We start from the raw sequence: 20,473 nt of genomic DNA, 5'->3' as shown, positions 1-20,473 counted from the left end.
TATATCAGCATACTCAATAAAATATACTTAAAATAATTTTTTAAAAGAACAATTTATAGGGAATCAACAGTAGAGTTAATGAAGATGAGAATCAAATCAGTGATTTGGACTATAAGGAAGTAAAAAAACAACAACCAATCAGAACAGCAAGAAAACAGAATCCCCCAAAAGGAGGATAGTGTAAGGAGCCTTTGGGACAACTTCAAACGAACCAACATTCACATCATGGGTGCACTGGAAAGAGAAAAAAGAAAGCAAGAAACTGAAAAATTATTTGGGGAAAAAAAGACAGAAAACTTCCCTAACTTTGTGAAAGAAATAAACATGCAAGTCCAGGAAGCACAGAGAGTCCCAAATAAGATGGTTGCAAAGAGGCCCACTCCAAGACACATTGTAATTAAGATGCCAAAGGTTAAAGATAGAGAGAGAATCTTGAAAGTAGAAAGAGAAAATAAGTTAGTTGCCTACCAGGGAACTCCCATAAGACTGAGCTGATTTCTCAAAACTGCAAGCCAGAATGAGTTGGCAAGAAATGTTGAAAGCAATAAAAAGCAAGGACCTACAACCAGATTATTCTATCCAGCAAAACTATCATTTGGAATCAAAGGACAAATAAAGAGCTTCCCAGACATGAAAAAGCTAAAGGAGTTCATCAACACTAACCAGTACTATATGAAATGTCAGAGTCTTCTTGAAGAAAACTCAAAATATAAACAATAAACTGGTAATAAATACATATCTACCAACAATTGAATCTAAAAGACAAAATAAACAAATAAGCAGAACAGAAACAGGAGCATAGATACAGAGAACTGTTTTGATGGTTGCCAGGGGGAGTAGGGGGGGTGGGAAAAAAGATAAAGGGTTTAAGAAACACAAATTGGTAGTTACAGAATAGCCATGGGGATGTAAACTACAGCATAGGGAATAGACAAAGAAGATATATGCATGACCCACGGACATGGACAATGGCGTGAGGATTGCCTGAGGGAGTGAGGGGCTGGGTAGAGGGGGACAAAGGGTAAAAAAACTGGGACAACTGTAATAGCATAAATAATAAAATATAATTTAAAAAAGTTTCCTCTTTGAGGGTACTTCAGAGACTCTATATGAGACAGAACCCATAGAAAGTAAGAACTTCAGCAAACAATCGACTCTAAGCTCTAGAGGGAAAGCCTGCAAGAGAAAAGTTAATAGGCAACCTTGATCCAATACACATGAGAGGGGAAACAGAAAGTGCTCAGTAAGCACTTAATGGAGTGACTCAAGTGAATGCTGAAAAAATCTTTTATGAAGTTCAAATCTTTTGTTAGCCCAATTGTCCAAGTAGATAGAAAAAGCTGCTTAACATCAAGCTCTTCCTCTCAAGCTCTCCATGAGAATTAAACTGTTCTCAATATTCCAAAAACTGATTGAAATTCCAGCAGTCTTAATTTTAGTTTGATTCCATGTTCTCCTCCTGTCATTCCCCTCCAGTTAAAAGATAGCTGAGGTTCTCATGGTCAGCTTGGGGTTCCAGAACCCACTTAATAGTGGACAGAACTCTCTGAGTCTAGGATGTTCTCAGCACTTTTGCTACTTAGACCAGGGCAGAGAAGGGGTTGAGGCGTTGAGGGCTAGCCTGGGTCAATGATGCAGTGCTCAGAACCAACCTTGGAGCCACTGTAAGACTGTTATCTAAAAAATTAAATAAGCACCCTCTGCCCTGGCTGTTGTGGCTCACTGGATTGAGTGCCGGCCTACAAACCAAAAGGCAACCTGTTTGATTCCATGTCAGGGCACAAGCCTGGGTTGTGGGCCAAGTGCCCAGTTGGTGGTAAAGAGGCAACCAATCCATGTTTCTCTCCCTCTCCTCCTCCCTCCCTTCTCTCTGAAAATAAATAAAATCTTTAAAAAACAAAAAGAAACTGGTTTGTCCTAGAAATCTTCTGGGTATGGAGGAGATATTTGTGAGAAATTTAACACTAATATTATAGACTGAACCTATGGTTTTGTCTGATTTCATTTTTAAAACAAGCCCCAACAGATTTTGCTTTTAGGTATTTTTTTAAGTAATCTGCTCTTATCCCAATAATAAGGTTGTATAAGTTCCTTTTTCAAACTCCCATATGTCCACCCCAAATTCCAAGCATACAGAGTTCTGCGACATTGTGTGGCTGGCTACTGGCTAAGTCAAGGACATACCCACTGGAGGGTTCTTACTCCCCAGCTGAGGTGCCCTACTCCTGATTTTCTACTCAAGCTTTTTCTCAACTGTCATCCCTTAGTTTAGGAAGTATAGATAACTTCCTTTATACACCAATATGGGTGTACAATTTGCTGTATGTCCCAGTTTTTTAGGCATAAATCACAGGTTTCATAGGGTTAGTTACCAAAGCATTCCTTGAAATCTATTGTATCCACATGAGGAATTAAAAGCAACTCCTACCCTCTGCCTAGCCTACAGATCAACAGAAACACATCTTGTGCACATGGGGCAGTGGTGCACAAGAAAACAAAGAAAGGGACAGAGTAATAAGGCCATGGAGTAAGGCTGCCTTGTCCACTTGAATAACTAATCTCCCCAAGATGTGTTCCCTGATACGCAATGAGTCTTTCCTTAATATCACTGGCAATCTTCTTTTTTATTTACTTTTTCTTTTCACCTACAGTCTTATAAGCTCCTAAGTGTTCCCATTAATGTTACTTCAATTCAGGGGAGCATCTAGAGGAAGCTAGATCTCTCCTGAGGGCCAAAGGTCAAGTGGAATGAAAAAAACAAAGTTGCAGAGCTCTAGTAGAAGAGCCACCTCTACTAAAACAGGCCAGGTTGTACTGCAGAAACACACAGCACAACAACATCAGACACAGCACACACAACATCCCAGTGGTTAAACACAAAAGTTTATTTCTTGTTCCCACAAAGTCCAAAAGTCCCTTATAGGCCTAGCAGGCTAACAAGAAGAGCTGACCTGCCATGTGAAGGACTCAGCATTCTAGTCTAGTTTTATCTCATGGTTCCTGTCTCTGTATGTGCTTCCATGATTGGAGAAAGAAAGGAGAGCACCAGTTTCAGCCCAGAAGTGAGGATTCTACTCACAACGCACTGACCAAAATGGCTGACGGCTCTAAGTGCAAGGAGCAGAAAAACATAACCATTCTCCTTTTTATTGTTCACTAGAATAGAAGCTCCATGAGGGTATGAATTTTTTCTTTTGTTCATGCCTATATCCTTGGTCTATAACATTGCATAAAAGGCCACCATTAAATTAAATGAATGAATCAATGTACTGCCAACAAGAAATCCACATGTACCTTATTGGGAAGAATGACAGAATCACAGGGGTCTAAGGCTAAAAGTGTTGGGTAAGAGCTACTCAGACCAAAGCCTCAGTGTTGGCATGCATAAGAAATATTTGGTGTAGTTCACCTTGGGGAAGAAAATTAACTATCACTGAAGGCACCAGACCAGAGTTCAAGTGACTTACACCAAAAAATACTGAAGCTACAAACCAAATCAGTGTAACCAGTGCTTAGCTCCTACAAGGAGCTGCAAGAACCACAAATGCATCTGCTCCTTTAATGTGGTCAGTCTGCTGAACATATTTGGGGAGCATGGGAAAGGGAAAGAAATGCACATTGAGCATCTACTGCTGGTAAGGCTGGTAGGTGCTTCTCTTTCCTCAATCCCTGTAATCCCCAAATGACCCTGAGGTGAAATGTTTTCACTATTTCATAGATAAAATAAAGACTTGAGAGTGTTTCAGTAACCAATCAAGAAACAGAAATGTTTCCCAAGCTAGAAATAGATACAATACAATGTCATCTAGACTGGCTCTGTAGAAATAACAAAGTCCTAGTAATCCTGCCTTCAGGCCTCACTGATGAAACTAAGTGACAGCTAACAGAAGTTTGTGCTTTAACTTCCTCATTTATAAAATAGATTTGGAAGAGATTAAGTTAACTCCTGAAAGCTCTAATAAGAACACATCTAAGTAAAAGGTAGAAATAAAGGGTAAGTTATAAGAATATCCACAGTCTTTAGGTTTTCAGCAGTGTATCGAACATCATCCAAGACTACTACCTAAATGCTGCTCTGAAGAGAATACAGGCAGACCCTGCCTAATAGTTTACAGTGTAAAACAATCCATATGGACGTGGATTGACTCATTTTTGCCAACCACTCTGCACCAGTTCCCAAAACTGTACTTTTAGAAACCTGGTCTCTTGCTAAACGGATTCCCTGGTCACCATACACAGCAAACCACAGAACACTGTCTGTAGCACACACTCCACTTCGCAGACACATAAATCTCTCCTGATTCTTAATTAACAAAAGCCAAATGAAAAAGCAAACAAACAAAATCCTGAGAAGTTAAACCTAGACTCCCATTAAATTTCTTTTAGGCCTCAGGAAAGTGCTAATTTTTATGGCTACTTTATCCTATTGATATTGTGAGAAAAGGAAAGTATCTTCTTTTACTGCAGAAAATTCTTCTTTACATATATTAATTATTCCATGGCTAAAAATTCCAACATGTTTCCATATAATCTCATAAAAAATGTTTTCTTTTTCCAAAAAAATACACCAATGAGAGGAAAGATAGTGCATTATTAGTTATCAGGCAGATTCTCTAGTGATGAAGTAAACATGATTTCATTAAAGTAAAATTTATGCTAATATGACTTAAGAGCTAAAGTTGCTAAAAAGTTCAAGGAAAAACTTACACAATGGCAAGTGAAAAGAGGGGAGGAAAATCCAATTTGGTTCTTAAAAAACTTTACATCAGAATTCATTTCTGTCCCATGAGACTATTGAAATTGTTAATCTTGCTACCTTAGGGACAATGGTATGCAATTAAATGAGCATATTATTGTTTTTTGTTTTGGAAGATGATGCTACAAATGTTTCTGTTGCATATGTTTAAGAGTGGCTAGGAAGATCAATGTAAAACCAACACTGTTTACCTCTGTGACCACAGAAGATTGAGTCATGGCTTCATCTGCTACTTGAAGCTGAATTTGATATTTTGGCAGGTACAATTCCCAAACAGCTTTTTCCATTTTCAGAATGTTCCTAGAACATTAACCTTGCTAAGAAATTCTCTATAGGTTATAAGTAAAAATAGTAAGTAGTACAGTATGCATTAAGCAGTTTAATGCATCCCCTGCAGTCAAATTTGATTCCTTTCTGTGCAACATGATGCTGGTCACCCCAAATATTCCACTGATAAAAAGTTCATGCTTCATAATTTTGTATTTTTCCACAAACTTTAGCATCAAACACCATTTGGTGAATTTGTTCAGACTGATGACACTGGACAAGCTTCCCCCTTCACTGGTGGAGTTTCTGGTGCCTAAGAAGGCTTGACCGCCTGCTGAAGTTTCTTCTGCATGTGTTACAGGAAAAAGGCTGCTCACCTGTATGGGTTCTCCGATGTTTAATAAGATGGGAATTCTGACTAAATTTTTTTCCACATTCATGACATGTAAAGGGCTTCTCTCCAGTGTGAGTTCTTTGGTGTGTGTGGAGATTTGTATTTTGACTGAAGCTTTTCCCACACCATGAGCATTTATATGGTTTTATTCCTTGGTGTGTTGTTAAGTGCTTATTACGATCTGAACTCCACCTAAACCTCTTATCACACTGTGGGCATTTATACGGTTTTTCTTCAGTGTGAATTCTTTGGTGCTTAATAAGGTCAGAGCTAACTCTGAAGCTTTTCCCACATTCTTGACATTTAAAAGGCTTCTCTGCTGCACGTTCTTTCTTGTGACGATCCATAAGTTTCAGCAGCTCTTGTTTCCAGGTTGAAAGCTTCTTTTTTTTCTTTACTGTTAAATCTTGGTGCCATTTCCCCACTCTGTGCATTTCACCATGATTTTCTTTGATTGTTGTTTTCTGGGGAACTTTCACTCTTGTCTTTTTTGATATTATGTCTCTGGGTGCTTCTATTTCTAAGCCAGAGAGACATATAGGTTGATGACTTTCAGTGTCATTTTTGAGCTTTAACCCTGTTGAAATTAATATGACAATGAGCCAACTGAGTAGCAGAGCAAGAAAACCACAGCAATAGAGAGAAAAAAATCAAAGATCACTGATATTTTTAAAACAGGTAAGTAGAATCTTAAAAGAAGCTAAGTCTGTGACTCTGGCCAAGCAGCTCTGTTGGTCAGAGTGTCATCCTGATACCCCAGGGTTGTAAGTTGGATCCCTGGTCAGGGCACATAAAGGAATCAACCAATGAATTGTATAAATAGGAGGATCAACAAATCTGTTTCTATCTTACTCCCCCTACTTCTTCCCCTCTAAAGTCAATAAATACAAATCTAAAAAAACATTTCTCTAAAAAATGTTAAGTCCTTGCAAAGGTTCTTATTAAGGCATATATCTTCTCTTCCATGGTATACTTACCTATAGGCAGCTCTCCAGGACTGTCCATGAACTCCGTGGATCCTTGGACCCATGGCTCTTTCCCTTGTTCTAGACAGGAGATCACTTTAGGTTTGGGGAGCACAAATAAGGCTGTGAATGGAAAAAGTGAAATCAAAAACTGGTACCTTGCCCTGACTGTGGCTCAGATGGTTGGGCATCATCCAGCAAACCAAAAGTGCTAGTTCAATTCCCAGTCAGGGCACATGCCTGGGTAGAGGGTTCAGGCCCCAGAAGAAGCACATATGAGAGGCAACAAAACAATTTTTCTCTTATTGGCGTTTCTCTCCCTTCCTTTCTCCCTCCCCTAGACTCTCTCTAAAAAATAAAATCTTTAAAAAAGACAATCTGAGCCCTGGCTAGTGCGGCTCAGTGAATTAAGTGCCAGCCTGCACACCAAAGAGTTGCCGGTTTGATTCCCAGTCAGAGTACATGCCTTGGTTGTAGGCCAGGTCCCCAGTAGGGGGCATGTGAGAGGCAACCATACACTGATATTTCTCTCCCTGTCTGTCTCATTCCCTTCTCTCAAAAATAAATAAATAAATCTTAAAAAAAAATAAAAGAAGACAACCTGGTACCTTAACAATGATTCACTAATTCCAAACTATTGTTGTAAGAGTAAAGAATACTTACAATTTGTTAATGGCTAAATGGTTAAATAATTAGACATTCATATCAGGTATGTTATACTACACTGCATTTCTGAATGGATATGCAAAGTGGAAAATGAAAAAAAAACCTAGCTTGATCAATGAAAAGGACATAGATCATGGCAATCTTGTACAAGTTATTCCTCTTCTACTACCAATAAATAACCCCATACTTGACCATGTTGAAATAAAACTCCAGAGGTTGCAGGGAATACAGGCTGGGCTTATTAACTCTTTAGGACTCACCCTGAATAAGACCAGGTCTAGCAGAGTCAACGTGCAGGTCAGTGGGTTGGGTATCATATGCACAAGTGTCATAATTATACTTTGTATTTTGCTCTTGAGCACCAGAAACTGAAACAGGAAAAATTTCTACCATTCCTATAGCTCAGTGGTTCATATGCCATTGGACAAAACATATCAGTATCATTTAGTGGCAAATGTTTTAAAAGAAACTAAAGCAGGGTAAAAGAGCATTTCAGATTCTGCTTCTGTGAAGCTATTTGAGATATGGCTATATGGAAGGCCTCTTTGATAAAATAATATTTGAGATCTAAAAGTGCAAGTTTTGCCATATAGCAGAACAGTATGCCAGGCAGAGGAAAGGAGAAAGCAGAAATGAGCATGGCCTCTGGCCAGATACTAGGTAGCTCAGTTGCTTAGAGCATCATCCTGATATGCCAAGGTTGTGGGTTCGGTCTCCAGTCACGGCATACAGTCAACGAATGAATGCACAAATAAGTGGAACAAGAAATTGATGTTTCTCTCTCTGCTCACCCCTGCTTCCTCTCTCTAAAAATCAAATAAATAAACAAATAAAACCCAGCAAGAAGACCAGTGTGGCTAAAGAGAACCAAACAAGGGCACAGTGGTAGATGAAGACAGAAAGGGGAAGAGACTGCAGATCTTGAAATGTCTTGAGAACCTTGGTAAGGAAAAGTCTGTATTTTATTCTCAATGTGGTGAGAAGTCATCATAAGGTTTCGAACCAGAAAAATGTCATAATTTGATCAGGTTTTTAACAGACTGGCTGCTGCATAGAAAACAGATCCTATGGGAGGGCAAGAATGTTGGGAGGAGGAGCCAGTTAAAAAGCTACTAAGGCAGACCTGGTCTGAGATACTACTGGCTTAGACCAGAATGCTAACAAGGAAAGAAGACGAGACATAGATGGACTCAGGCTACACTGTGAAGATGGAGCAAAGCTGGAGCCAAGAGAATAGTAATGCATTAGTAGTAGGGTATGATGACAAAATAATAAGAAAGAATGACTATGCTTCTTGCTCCGAGCAATTGAGTAAATAGAACTGGTCTTTACTGAGATGAGAAAGATATGAGAAAGATATGAGAAGAGAAGGTTTAGAGAAAAGAAAGCAAAGAGAACCAGAATTCTAGGTAGGCTAAGAAATGTGTACTTGGAAAAACCTCCCAGGTGACCTGGATATATCTTTCTCCTGCAAACACCATCAAGTTGGAAACCAACCAGCTGCTGGAACAGATTCTTTCACAGGGGAGTATTCACAATAAGTCAAGAACATGATAGATTACTCAACTTCTACACAAAGGAAAGGGGAGAATCTTTACCTAGAGAGATGAGAGTTTCATAGTTTTCATGCATTACATCATTGTATAGGGCCTTCTGACCAGGATCCAGTAACTCCCATTCTTCCCGCGAAAAATACAAGGCCACTTCTTCAAGTGTCAATAAAGTCTAAAGAAAAGAATGGGCTTCAGCTCAGTACTTACGACTCCAAAAGCAGTTGTGACATTTGGCCCATGAACTGAATAGTAGGCCAGGCATTGAGGAATTAATAGCACATGATTTTTTAAAAGTGAGAAGACAGAAAGGAAGGAAGCAAGGGATCAGTAAACAGCCTGGGAGGGGTCCAGTTCCCCGGGGAGAACATCTAGGCTAACATGCCTGTGAGCACCTGCTGGGCAATGTGGGTCATGGGCAGCAGGGAAATGTAGCCCTAAACAGCTGGAAAGCACAGCTCACCTGGGACTCAGGCAAGAAGAGCTCAGACGCCACTGTCCAATCTTTGGTGTTTGTCTGCTCAGGAAAGGCTAGGCTCTGGTGAGCAGGCACAGCTGTGGGTGGAAAAGAGCCAGCGGAAATGTCTCTTGCATTTATGAACATTCTATGCACATTTCTAAAATATACAAGATCCTGATTCTTTCAGCAGAGTACTCTTACAAGTGTTATGTGGTAACTGGAAGTGGCCATCGGTTCTTACCAGTTTCCATATTGACTGTCCTCAATTTTCATGACTGAAGTCAATAAAAGGAAATCTCATTATTTTTCTTATATTACATAAATTATTCTGAAGGGGGCAAAAATTAGAGGTATATGAAAATGCAGTACTCAGAGAGTCCAGTATGCCAGGTAAAGAAAATGAGAAGGTAAAAATAAGCATGGGAAGTTCAAGAGACAGCAAGAAGACCAGTGTGGCTAAAGAGGATGGAGTCAGGGCATGAATGGCAGGGAGATGAGTAGGGACCAGATCTTGGAGGGGCCTACACACCTCATAAGGAGTTTAGATTTTATTCTGAATGTGTGAAAAGTTATTGTAAGGTTTTGAAGCAGAGAAATGTTATTATCTCAACAGATTTTAAAAAGATTCTAACTGCTTCACGGGAAATAGACTGTTGGAGGGTAAGAGTGATAGCTGGGGCATCAGTTGGAAAGCTGATTAGAGAAGCCACTGGCTTAGGCCAGAATGCTAACAGGGCAAGAGAATAAGACATGGCTGGACTCAGGCTATGATGTTAAGGTGGAGCCAAGAGGACCAGTGATGCATTAGTAGTGGGATATGATGGCAAGATCAAATTAAAGAAAGACCCAGGTTTTTTGGCCAGAAGTATTGGGTAAATGGTGGTACCATTTATGGAATTGGAAAGATAATTATAAGAGAAGATTCATAGGGGAGAGTGCAAGGAGAGATCAAGAAATGTAGGATAGCGCTGGCTGGTGTGGCTCAGTGGATTGAGCGCAGGCCTGCAAACCAGAGGATCGTAATTCAATTTCCAGTCAGGGCACATGCCTGGGTTACAAGCCAGTTCCCAGCAGGGGACACATGAGAGGCAACCACAAATTGATGTTTCTCTCCCTCTCTCCTTCCCTTCCCCTCTAAAGATAAATAAATAAATAAATAAATAATTTTTTAAAACTAAAAAAATATATACATAGGATAAGGAATGAGTATATAAACTTCATAAAAGCTCCAGGTAATCTGCATATATCTTTTCCCCACCCACACCATTGAGCTGAGAACTAACTAGCTACTGGAACAGACTTTCACACAGGAGTGCATTCCCGGTAAGCTAATAACATTACAGACTACTCAACTTGTAAGCATAGGGAAGGGAGAATCTTTACCTAAAGAGATGACAGTCTCATAGTTTTCCTGCATTATATCACTGTAGAGAGCCTTCTGACTGGGATCCAGTAACTCCCATTCTTCCCGTGAAAAATATACAGCCACTTCTTCAAATGTCAATAAGCTCTAGAAAAGAGAATGGGCTTCAATACCTGCAACACAGAAGCAGCCCTAATATCAGGCCCATGAACTGCATTGTAGGCTGCACAACGAGGAATTAACAGCACAGGACTTTTTAAAGTGAAAAGGCAGAAAAGGAAAAAGGCAAGAGAGAGATGAGCAAACAGCCTGAGAGGTGTCCAGTTCCCCAGGGAGAACATCTAGACTAACAGGCCTGTGACCACCTGCTGGGCAGTGTGGGTCATGGCCAGTAGGTAAAGGCAGCCCTAAACAGCTCGAAAGCATAGCTCACCTGGGACTCAGGTAAGATGAGCTCAGGTGCCACTGTCCAATGTTTGTTCTTTAACTGCTCAGGAAAATCTAGGATTTGGTGAGCAGGTACAGCTGTGGGTGGAAAAGAGCCATCGGAAATTTCTCTTGCTTCTATGCATATCCTGAGCTCATTTCTAAAATACAGATCTTGATTCTTTCAGTAAATGGGAAACGTTTACAAGTGTGTGTGGGGCCCATAAATGGCTTTGTTAATAAGATCCAAGTATCTATCTCCTCCCAGAAAAAGTTTCCCAGTTTTCACGACCAAAGTTAGCAACAGTAGATGTATTGTTTATCATTTTTTCCCCTAGTACACACTGTGTTCACATACTACCACTGACAGCCCATTTGTGATCCCAATTCCTTGTGTGTTTTGAGGATGGAGTAGCCCAAACCCTTTCCACTTTTCTAAGGACCAGAGTTCACGGTGTAATTACCATGGTTCTATGGTTTGGATATTTCTGTACCTTAGGCCAACTCCCACCTTCACCCACAACTGGTCTACTCTAAGGCCATCCGTATGGCAGGGAAGGGAGAAGAGAGGAAGATTGTAATTGCTACCATAGCAGTACTTTCATATCCACAGAGCTGGGTACCCAAAAAATGCTCACAATGTTCTGGCTAAACAAATTACTATCACAGATCCCAGCAGAAATGATCATGCAGCTCCTTACCCCTCTCACACACAGGCTCAGTTTCTTTATGAGTACTCCTGCTCAGCTGTTGTAGATCCTGATATGCACTCCAAATTTCTTCATCCTGGGACCTGCTTGCTGGCTGGGCCTCTGCTGGCTTCAGTTTGAAGCCTGAGGTCTCTGCTGTTTCTCCCAAGAGCACTGCCTCCTTTCCCAGCACATGGACTGCAACCTAGAAATAATTCCCATCCTTGTTACCAGAACTTACTTTAGGTTTGGGGGCTTGTGGCAGTAGGAGGAAAAACAGAGTCTAGATTACAGGAAGTGTGAGACACTAAAGGAAGTGACAAAGAGACTTAAAGAGATAATAGGCCACCAATTTTTCACAAAGAACCATCCACCAAATCCGGGAAATTTAGGATAAAAGAAAAAAGATGTAGATACTTCCAGCCCTTCAACACAGCTGCCCGCACCCATCTGCTTACAGCTTGGCTGTGACCCCTAGCAGGGTGGTGCAGGGCGCCTGGTCTCATGTTGCCTTGACAGCCTTTCTTTCTTGCCTAAAACCCTACCTTAGTGGTTTCCTACCTTCTAGTTTTCTCAGAAGACTGAGAAATTGAATTTAAAAAGTTACTCTGTTAACCAGATTTTTCCTATGGCCAGGTAGGATTTCCACAAGAAGGGATGAAATGGAGAAGGGGCAGGAAAGATTCTGGCTCTAATTTCCCTCCACATGACTTTGACACCAAACATATGCCCTGCTCTGTATTCTTTATGGTAGGCCTGCAACCAACTGCTGTACTGCCACCTGTCCAAGGGCATAACCTGGATCCCCACTTACCACCAGAGGCAAGGAACAACCACTAAGGGAGGGCAGGTGAAGGCTCTTGTCTATGGTACAAAGGACACTATCTCTCAGTGTCTTTCTTCTTTCAGCCACTCTTGGGATTTCCAAATCTTTGTTTTCCCCTTTTTGTCCTCCTCTTTCTTCCTCTGCTGTATTACCTAGTTTTTTGGTTTCTCTTTCTCTTTACTATCCTCTCTCTTTTTGTCTCTACATGTTCTCCCTTTTTTAGGTCTGCCCCTTCCTCTCCAACTCCCTGTTACCCTTTGTTTCTTTGAACTTAAGACCCATCTCCTAAGAGAAAAACGTATCTTCGTTAATTGCATTAAAAATCATGAAAAACAACAACAACAACAAAAAATACCCACACACACTCATCTAGGCCAAGCCAGACTAGGCTTATTACTCTCAATACATTCTGGCTTCAATGATGGAAAAATGCAACTCTCTAAGACCAGGGAAGTCTTTTTCAGAATCTCCAAAACCTGTGGAATGACTATTGCTGAGGGTCTGTGGTTTCAGGTCCTTCCTTAGATGGCATAAAGCAACAACAGATCATTACTTCAATTCACCATATTTATCAGTTAACTGCCCCCAACCCCCATATATCCACCTTCATCCTATTTCATTGTATATATCAGGAATCATTCTTCTCACCCCATTCCTCGTTTGATCAGATTCATTCTGCAAGTGGTCTACCAAGGCCACAGCTTCCTCAATGCTCTGTAGGTGGTGCTTCTTTATCCGGGTCTGGGTGTCCCTGGGCAGAATGGTCAGGAACTGCTCTAGCACCAGCAGATCCAAGATCTGTTCTTTTGAGTGTATGTCTGGCCTTAGCCACTGACGGCATAATTCCTGAAGTTGACCAACAGCCACACGGGGTCCTGCTGCTTCATGATAGTGGAAACTCCGGAAATGTTGGCGAGAGCTCTCGGGACTAAGACTGTCCATTTGTGTGGTATACTTCTTACTCTGAGTGGAGCCCTCTGTTACAGGCCCCTTGGTCTCCCACAGAGCCCTGATGTGAGAGTTCAAATACTCAGTCACCTTCAGATCTACCGTCATCATTCTGCCCAGAACAGTTGTTCCTATGTTGGGCCCACCTCTGACAACTGAGGCTCAGTGTGGTCTGGAATAAAATCAATAAAAGGATCTTCTTCCTAAGGCACTGAGGGCAGGAAAAAAGTGCAAGTCAGTAACAAAGTCACATGAATTTTACTACTTGCTACGCATTATGAGAAAATGAAGAAAAAACATACTCCCTTGCCTTGTCTTTAAAGTCAACTGTCAGGCCCTTTGTTTCTCTCCTTTTCTTTTTATTATTCAGTTGATCTATAGCACAGATCATTGAAGACAAATGTCAATTAATGACTGCTTCTATGAATCAGGGAAGGTTGGTGGGTGAGGGAATTGGCACCCACTGGCTCCAAAGAGGGGGATTATCCAAAGAGTTCATTCATGTGCTTTCTATTGCATCTTCCCCATGTCAAAGAAGATTAGGAAAACATTCTAAGTTTCTCTTAAATTTTAAAATATCACCCTAGTATTCTGCTTTTAATAAGGGTACAACTTCTATGACTTTTAATCCTCTTGTGATGATGGAAGCCTTCAATTCATGAAACATTTGAGACTCTCCTTTTCTTGTATGAATACTGGAATGAGAGCTGGGACACTGAGAACAGGGTAGAAGCAATGAGGAAAAAAATAGCCTTTTTCTTCTCAGAAAGCATCCCACAATTAAGTAACTAGATGCTCAAATTCTTCTTTGGTACTTCTTTGCAAGACGTATCAAGAGAACTACTTAGAAGATTTATACATGTATTTTTAAATTTGTTTACTTGAACCAGGAAAAATTACAGCCGACTTTTCTTTACAAAATGTTTGTCCAAATATCAAGTCATAAAAAAGGGGAAGAATGGCAGTTGGTGATGATTAGGGTGACCCTTCTGCTGACTTTACGTTTCAAGGGTCTTTTAGACTTCTAAGGGAGGCTGAACAGAGACTTTTGAGTCTCACTCTCCTCGAAGGGATGCAGCAGAACCGGCACCGAGATTCTGTCCAGGATGCCACGTTATTCACAAACGGCCGGCTCCTTGCTGCCCACCCTGGCTCAGGAGGCCACGGGGCCTTTTGCACCTGACGCTGAACTGCGGTTCTCTGGAGGTTAACAACAGACCGGGGAAAAACACAAAAACACACGCCAGCAGAGGCGGGAACGTGAACATTTCTGGAGGACAACTGGGCTTCATGACCACTGTGCAAGCGGACAATGTAAGAGCGTGCCCCCGCCGCGGGCCCGGACCTATCAGCGAAAAAGGCAAAAGGAGTGGCCTCCGGGGCCTGACGGCCGCCCAGGCCCAAGACAGTCTGCTGCAGGGTCCGGCCGCTCGGCCACGAGATATGGCCGTCTCGCCTCCAACCACCTTGCAACGGCCCGGAGCAGCGGCCGACAGCTCTCCGGGCATCCGCAGCCTACGCCGAAGGGGAATTGATTCTTGGTTACCTCAGACAGCTGGGCTTCAAGGACGCCGCTCCCTCTTCCTCCCGCTCAACCGCAAGTCGCCCCACTTCCGGCCACCACTCAAAAGCCACAGCTCTCTGCCTTTCAACGTTCATAAAAGGCCCACAGAGCAGAGACGCGCGTGTTCTAGAGCGCAGGCCACAGATCCCACTGGACGCCTCGGCCCCCTGGGGCCTTTTCTACGCTAAGGTCTAAAACTCGCGATCCCACCGGAAGCGGAAGTAGAGCACTTCCGGGATAGCTCCGCTCCCTAGCTGCGTTTGAGAGTGCTGCAGCTTCTAGCTCAGCGGAAGGAACCAGCTTCCTGCCGGATTCGCCCTGGCGCCCAGAAGAGTTAATGCCAAGTCTCCCGGCCGCAAAGCCTAGAAGGCTGTGCGTACGGCTCTGTGTGTGGATTTCGCCGTCCCCCGGCGTGGTTCTGTAGCTCCTGAGTCGGACGGCCCGAGGCCCGCTACTGCGGAGTTCCGCCGGGTAAGAGTCGACGCCCCCTGCGCCCCCTGCGTCAGTAAGGATTTTCGGCCTTACTGACACAGCCAGCCAGTCCGACCTGTCACCCCGAGGCTCACCGCTGCCTCTCCGAAGGAGGTCTTTTTCAGAATCAAGGGCCCTGAGTGTTCTGTACCCTGTTGGTTGTTTTGGGCAGTGGATCTCTAATAATTGTTTTTTATTGTGAGGTATGTGAAATAGGTTACATTTATAGTTCTTAATGACAGAGAAATTGAGAGCTAAGAAGTGACTTGCCAGTGTCACATAACCATTGGAAGCCCCTAGCCTGGAATTTAGGTGCCTTGCTGCCCTTTTTCACTACATAGTTCCTGTAGAAGAACTTCATTATCTTGTATTTCCTGCACTGTCTGCCCGAATTACCTGAGTAAGATGGGTATTCCACATATATTTACTGAATCATATTTAAAGAAAAAGGGAGATCATAAGCTGAACGCTGCAGAAATTCCTAAGAATGGAAGTTGATTTTTGGTTGAGTAAAATCAAAAGATCTTGAGGGGTTTGTCTGCAGAGGTAAGAGAGCAGGAGAGCAAGAGGCAGCGATTTTCAACCAGTGTGCTGCAAGAGTTTTTAAAACATGCGATTCGTGACTATTTAAGGTCACTGACCTCTCCCTTAAATTGTCAAATTTAAAAAATGAGAGCCAAAACAATAGCCTGTGAGAACGAATCAAAATTATATATATATAAATTTTGGTTAGATTGGCAAAAGATATAATACATTTCTTGGTGTGCTGCAGAATTTTCATAATTACTTTATGTGTGCCATGCTATGAAAAAGGTTGAAAATCACTGGGGTAAAGGTAAAAGCATAGCCTTGAAAAGCTGGAAGGATTAGAGTGTGATATCTTTAGTATTTTTGCTAAATGTAATTAGCCTACATTTAGGGGAAGAAAGTTAGAAAAAAAGTTCATGTAGATTTATGAGCTTTGAATGGGAGTGAAGAGAACGCATTGTATATATCTGAACATCATTTGAAGGTTTTTGAGGGAGCTTCTTTATAGGGACAGTTCATCTGGAGGTATGTAGGTGGGAATGAAAATGCAAGTCCATTAACTGGACCTTTATGCTATTTCTGCTTTTAGGTGGAATCATGTTACAATCCTCTGAGGGGTATATCTTGATTGTTTTTGAATGAGAGAAAAGGATTAAATAGAGGTGATAATTATAAACATCTGCCTGAGTCATGTTTCAAAGCAGGTTGATTTCCTTAGAATCTGTCAGGTTGGGACTTTGTTTCCTCAAAAGTCATTATTGTTTCCAGTCTCTCAGAACCAGTGGACAATGATGCTCTTAGCATTCAGATTCTCATCAGTGGGCCCAAAGCTGTGCATATGATTGGACCTTATTGAATTAATAAGTGAAGTTCTGCTAGCAGTGACTCTGGATATCACTGGCAGGCCTGATTCATAGTATGGGTAGGGAGTTGGTCAGGGAAGATGGGAAGAAGAAAGTGGGAGAAGAGACCCTGTGAAAGAGAGGAAGCAAGGCACAAAATGGTGAACAGTGAATGAGGGCCACTGATGATTTTCATTGGTTGAAGTTTAATGCCATAGTTGCTTACTCTTGCTGTGGGGCCCATAAAAGTTCTCTGAGTCTTTTCATTTGACTTCACTTTGTTCTGCCTGATGTGGTTTCCGAAATGATGAATGCACAGGTGGGAAGCAATAAAAGCAAATACATGGAATTTATTCTGAGATACTACACAACTGCCATAGTAGGCTCAATGTTTTTGCTGGAGTTAATGGTGCTGTTATTGGCTGACAAACTTTTTTCTCTTTTCCATTTGGAATAGTTATTTAGTATTGTCTTAATTATAGCTGCCTCTTTTACAGGGTTGTTTGATTTTAGCATGTCACTACTTCCACACTGTATTAACTACGATATCCTTTCATGATCTTCTTAGTTGGCACTTCTTGCAACAAATGTTACTGGAAAACTAACAGTGTAGTTGGCACTTCTTGCAACAAATGTACAGGAAAACTAACAGTGTAGACTCTTCTGGGCTCCTAGATAAGAGGCTTGTGAAAATCCTATGCAGTTGAGGAATGACTGAAAGCCAGTCAGGATCTTCCCTAAAGGAGAGGAAAAAAATAACTGAAATACCAAGCATTTTTCTCATTTCTCTGACATACTTTTTTTTCTTCATAGCACCTGGAATGGATGAAAGTGGCAGTTTTTATTACTTCCCATGAGTTTCTAAATCTGGAATGAGAACCATGAAATTAATCTAGAGTAGGACAATTCTAAGAAATAAATGGAATTTGGCAGCACCAGAACCTGAAAGGAATACTTAAGGGAGCTAAGCTCCAGAAGACTTTGCCAACAGAAGGATTGATGGGAAACAACTGACCAGAAATACTACAGAGAAGTATTTTAAATTTGGTCAAGCAGTGGGAAAAGGGAGGCTTGGTTCAAATTAAACAAAATCTACAATGAAGAGAAACCAAATATAGAAAGTATGTTATTTAAAACCTTAATGTAAATTTAGGAAAACAAAAGGATAATTTTTTTAATTTTTAGAAACTTCATTATGGTAAAATATTTGTAAAACCGTTAGACTCACCTCCAAGAATTGCCATGATTCTGAAACTTGCTAATAGCCCACATATGGACCAGTTTCAGTGAAAAATAATACTTGAGAATACACCAGGTGCACACCTTGAAGACCTAAGAGTGGCACTAACAAATTATTTACCTGCTTACAAATTACCTTTTTAAATATCAGTCTTTGGGAATGCTATATTGAATGTACTAAAAGTTAGACTTCATTCATATGGACAGCAGAAGCTACCAACTTTTTTCACTTAAAGATACAGCTGTTACTGAGTTCTAGCTCTCCAGACATCCCAATGTCAGGGTAAGTTTGGCATCTTTATCCAGGTGGGTGGACTGCTGCCCAGTGAACACTACATAAAGAGTAATAGGAACACCATTTTCTTTTCTGGCAGTGAGATAAAATCAGGTACTTTTGGAAGAGGAGAGGCCTTGCTGCATTTCTGCTACCCAAGATTACTCTGCCTTTGCCTTTGAGTCGTCCACATTCCCATCTTCTCAAGCACCACTTTTTATTGAGACTTATCTGGGTCTGCACTTCATGTGAGCACATCCTGCCTCCTCTTGTTCTTTTGTATCTTTTCCAGTGTTGACTTAAAGAGTATGTAGGTATTCCTGTTCTTCCTGTCTGGTTTTGCTATATCTGTCAAGGGAGGGGAGGAGCAGGGGCATTCTGAAAACTGATCATCCATGTCTTGCAGGAGCAACAGCTAGAGAGGACTTTGGTGATGGCAGCCTTCTGAATTCATAATACCTTTACCTCACTAGACTAACACTTCAATCATAAGCCCTTTTAACCCATTACCCTTCAGTACAAATGCCTGTGCCTTATAGGGCATTGAACTAGTTTGGGGTTTTTTGCTTTGCTTTAAAATATTTTTTCCAGTTCATTAAAGCTTTTTTTTTTATTCTCCTGTTGGTTGTTTGAAACCAAATTCAGTATGAATAAGAGAGGGAAATATACAGCATTGAATTTGGAGGAGAAAATGAAGGTTCTAAGTAGGACTGAAGCTGGATGATCTCTTAAAAGTGTAATGGATGAATTTGGGATCATAAATAAATATTTTATGACATTAAAAAGAATAAAAAAATGATTTTGGACTTTGTACTGAAACAAGACATACCATTAGTCGGGACAGGAGCCAAGTATGGTGATGTAGACAATGCAGTCTACATATGGTATCAACAGAAACGCTCAGCTGGTGTCCCTGTTAGAGGTGTGGAGCTTCAAGCTGCTGCAGAGAGATTCGCACAGTGTTTTGGGCGAACAAACTTCAAAGCTAGTACTGGTTGGCTTTTTAGATTTCGAAATAGGCATGCAATTGGGTACCAAGAAGTATGTGTGCAACAAGTCCTAAGTTCACTTTCAGAAAACACTGAGCCATTTCGAGAAAAATTGTACATGCTTATCAAAGAGGAGAAACTGCTAGCTCAGCTGTACAGTGGGGATGAGACCTCTTTTGGAAATCAATGCCAGAAAACACTCAGGCAAGTAGAAAAGATTTTATTATTTTCCTTCCTACCTTCCTGGGAGGAAAATAAATGAATGGTTATTTGTTCTTTTATGTGCAAATGCAGATGGAACTCATAAGTTAAAGTCTATCATTATTAGAAAATCAAAGCTGCCCAAAAGTGTGAAAGAGGACACAAATAGATTACCTGTTATATATAAACCTAGTAAAAATGTTTTGTTTACGAGGGAATTGTTTTCAGAATGGTTCTTTCAAAATTTTGTTCCTGAGGTCAGGCATTTTCAACTTAATGTTCTAAGATTCCATGAAGAGGATGTCAGAGCTTTGTTACTTCTAGATAATTCTCCTGTTCACCCTTCTGCTAAATCACTAACTAGTGAGGATGGTTGAATAAAATGCATGTTTTTTCCCCACAACACTTCAACCTTGATTCAATCAATGAATCAAGGTGTGATCTTAAGCTGCAAACAACTTTATAGGTGGAAGCAACTTGTAGAGAGTCTTGTAATTTTTGAAGAAAGTGATGATGAGCAAGATAAAGAAGGAAAAGGAGTTTCCAAGATTAAAATCTACAACATAAAAAATGCAGTTTTTAATTGGACAAAGAGTTGGGATGAAGTGAAACAAGTAACCATAGCAAATTTGTGGGAAAATCTTTACAAAAAGGAACCTGAGTGTGATCTTCAAGGAGTAGAAGATGGGAATTATAGACAAAGTCTTCAGAAATGTGGGGAGTTGGAAACCAAGATGGATGGTGATAGGGGGTGGTTAAATGCGGATGATGAAGTGAAGGATAATCCCCCCAAATCAAAAGTGGGATTACAAAAGTTGTTCAGAAAGGAAGAGGAGCTGAAGAGCAGATTGCTGAATTTATCTACTGTAAGAAAGAATTAGGACTACCTTCTTGACTTTGTTGATGCAACACCTGAGTTTCAAAGGTTCCATTTCACATTGAAAGAGTTGCAACAAGAAATAATGAAGAAACAGTTCCAGAGTAGAGTCCATTCTAGAACTGGTAGTTTTTTGAAAACTGTGCTTCATGATATTAAGTATTCTTCCAGTATTCCT

The 20,473-nt window shown here is 41.0% G+C and overlaps 1 protein-coding gene across 8 annotated transcripts; it reads right to left on the bottom strand.

The window, feature by feature from the left end:
* Nucleotides 1–2,861: 2,861 nt before the first annotated feature.
* ZNF75A (zinc finger protein 75A) lies at nucleotides 2,862–15,066 on the bottom strand. 8 transcript variants are annotated; one of them, XM_037029975.1, is made up of 10 exons: nucleotides 14,857–15,064; nucleotides 13,613–13,829; nucleotides 13,011–13,521; nucleotides 11,549–11,741; nucleotides 10,855–10,946; nucleotides 10,442–10,568; nucleotides 9,062–9,153; nucleotides 8,647–8,773; nucleotides 6,395–6,505; nucleotides 2,862–5,994 (listed from the first exon to the last, which is right to left on the bottom strand). In XM_037029975.1, the coding sequence occupies exons 3-10, from the start codon at nucleotides 13,419–13,421 to the stop codon at nucleotides 5,315–5,317; spliced, it is 1,833 nt and encodes a 610-aa protein (XP_036885870.1). In that variant the 5' UTR covers nucleotides 13,422–13,521; nucleotides 13,613–13,829; nucleotides 14,857–15,064; the 3' UTR covers nucleotides 2,862–5,314. The 8 variants fall into 8 exon arrangements, with proteins under 8 accessions (XP_036885870.1, XP_036885869.1, XP_036885868.1 ...); XM_037029974.1 differs by lacking the exon at nucleotides 13,613–13,829 and having other exon boundaries at nucleotides 14,170–15,064; XM_037029973.1 differs by lacking the exon at nucleotides 13,613–13,829.
* Between the last annotated feature and the right edge of the window lie 5,407 nt (nucleotides 15,067–20,473).

Source organism: Sturnira hondurensis, unplaced genomic scaffold (assembly GCF_014824575.4).
Source record: "Sturnira hondurensis isolate 20B ecotype Veracruz unplaced genomic scaffold, ASM1482457v3 Scaffold0020579, whole genome shotgun sequence".
NCBI classification, from domain to species: domain Eukaryota; kingdom Metazoa; phylum Chordata; class Mammalia; order Chiroptera; family Phyllostomidae; genus Sturnira; species Sturnira hondurensis.
This window is presented reverse-complemented; position numbering and strand designations above follow the sequence as displayed.

Excerpts from the sequence above, each read along its gene's own strand:
- ZNF75A (XM_037029974.1), bottom strand. The coding sequence starts at position 13,421 with ATGATGACGGTAGATCTGAAGGTGACTGAGTATTTGAACTCTCACATC. Across the intron at positions 10,569-10,854 it reads TCATCTTACCTGAGTCCCAG|AGCTTATTGACATTTGAAGA; the intron begins GTGAGCTATGCT and ends TCTCTTTTCTAG. Across the intron at positions 9,154-10,441 it reads TGAGACTGTCATCTCTTTAG|CTGTGCCTGCTCACCAGAGC; the intron begins GTAAAGATTCTC and ends TTCCACCCACAG.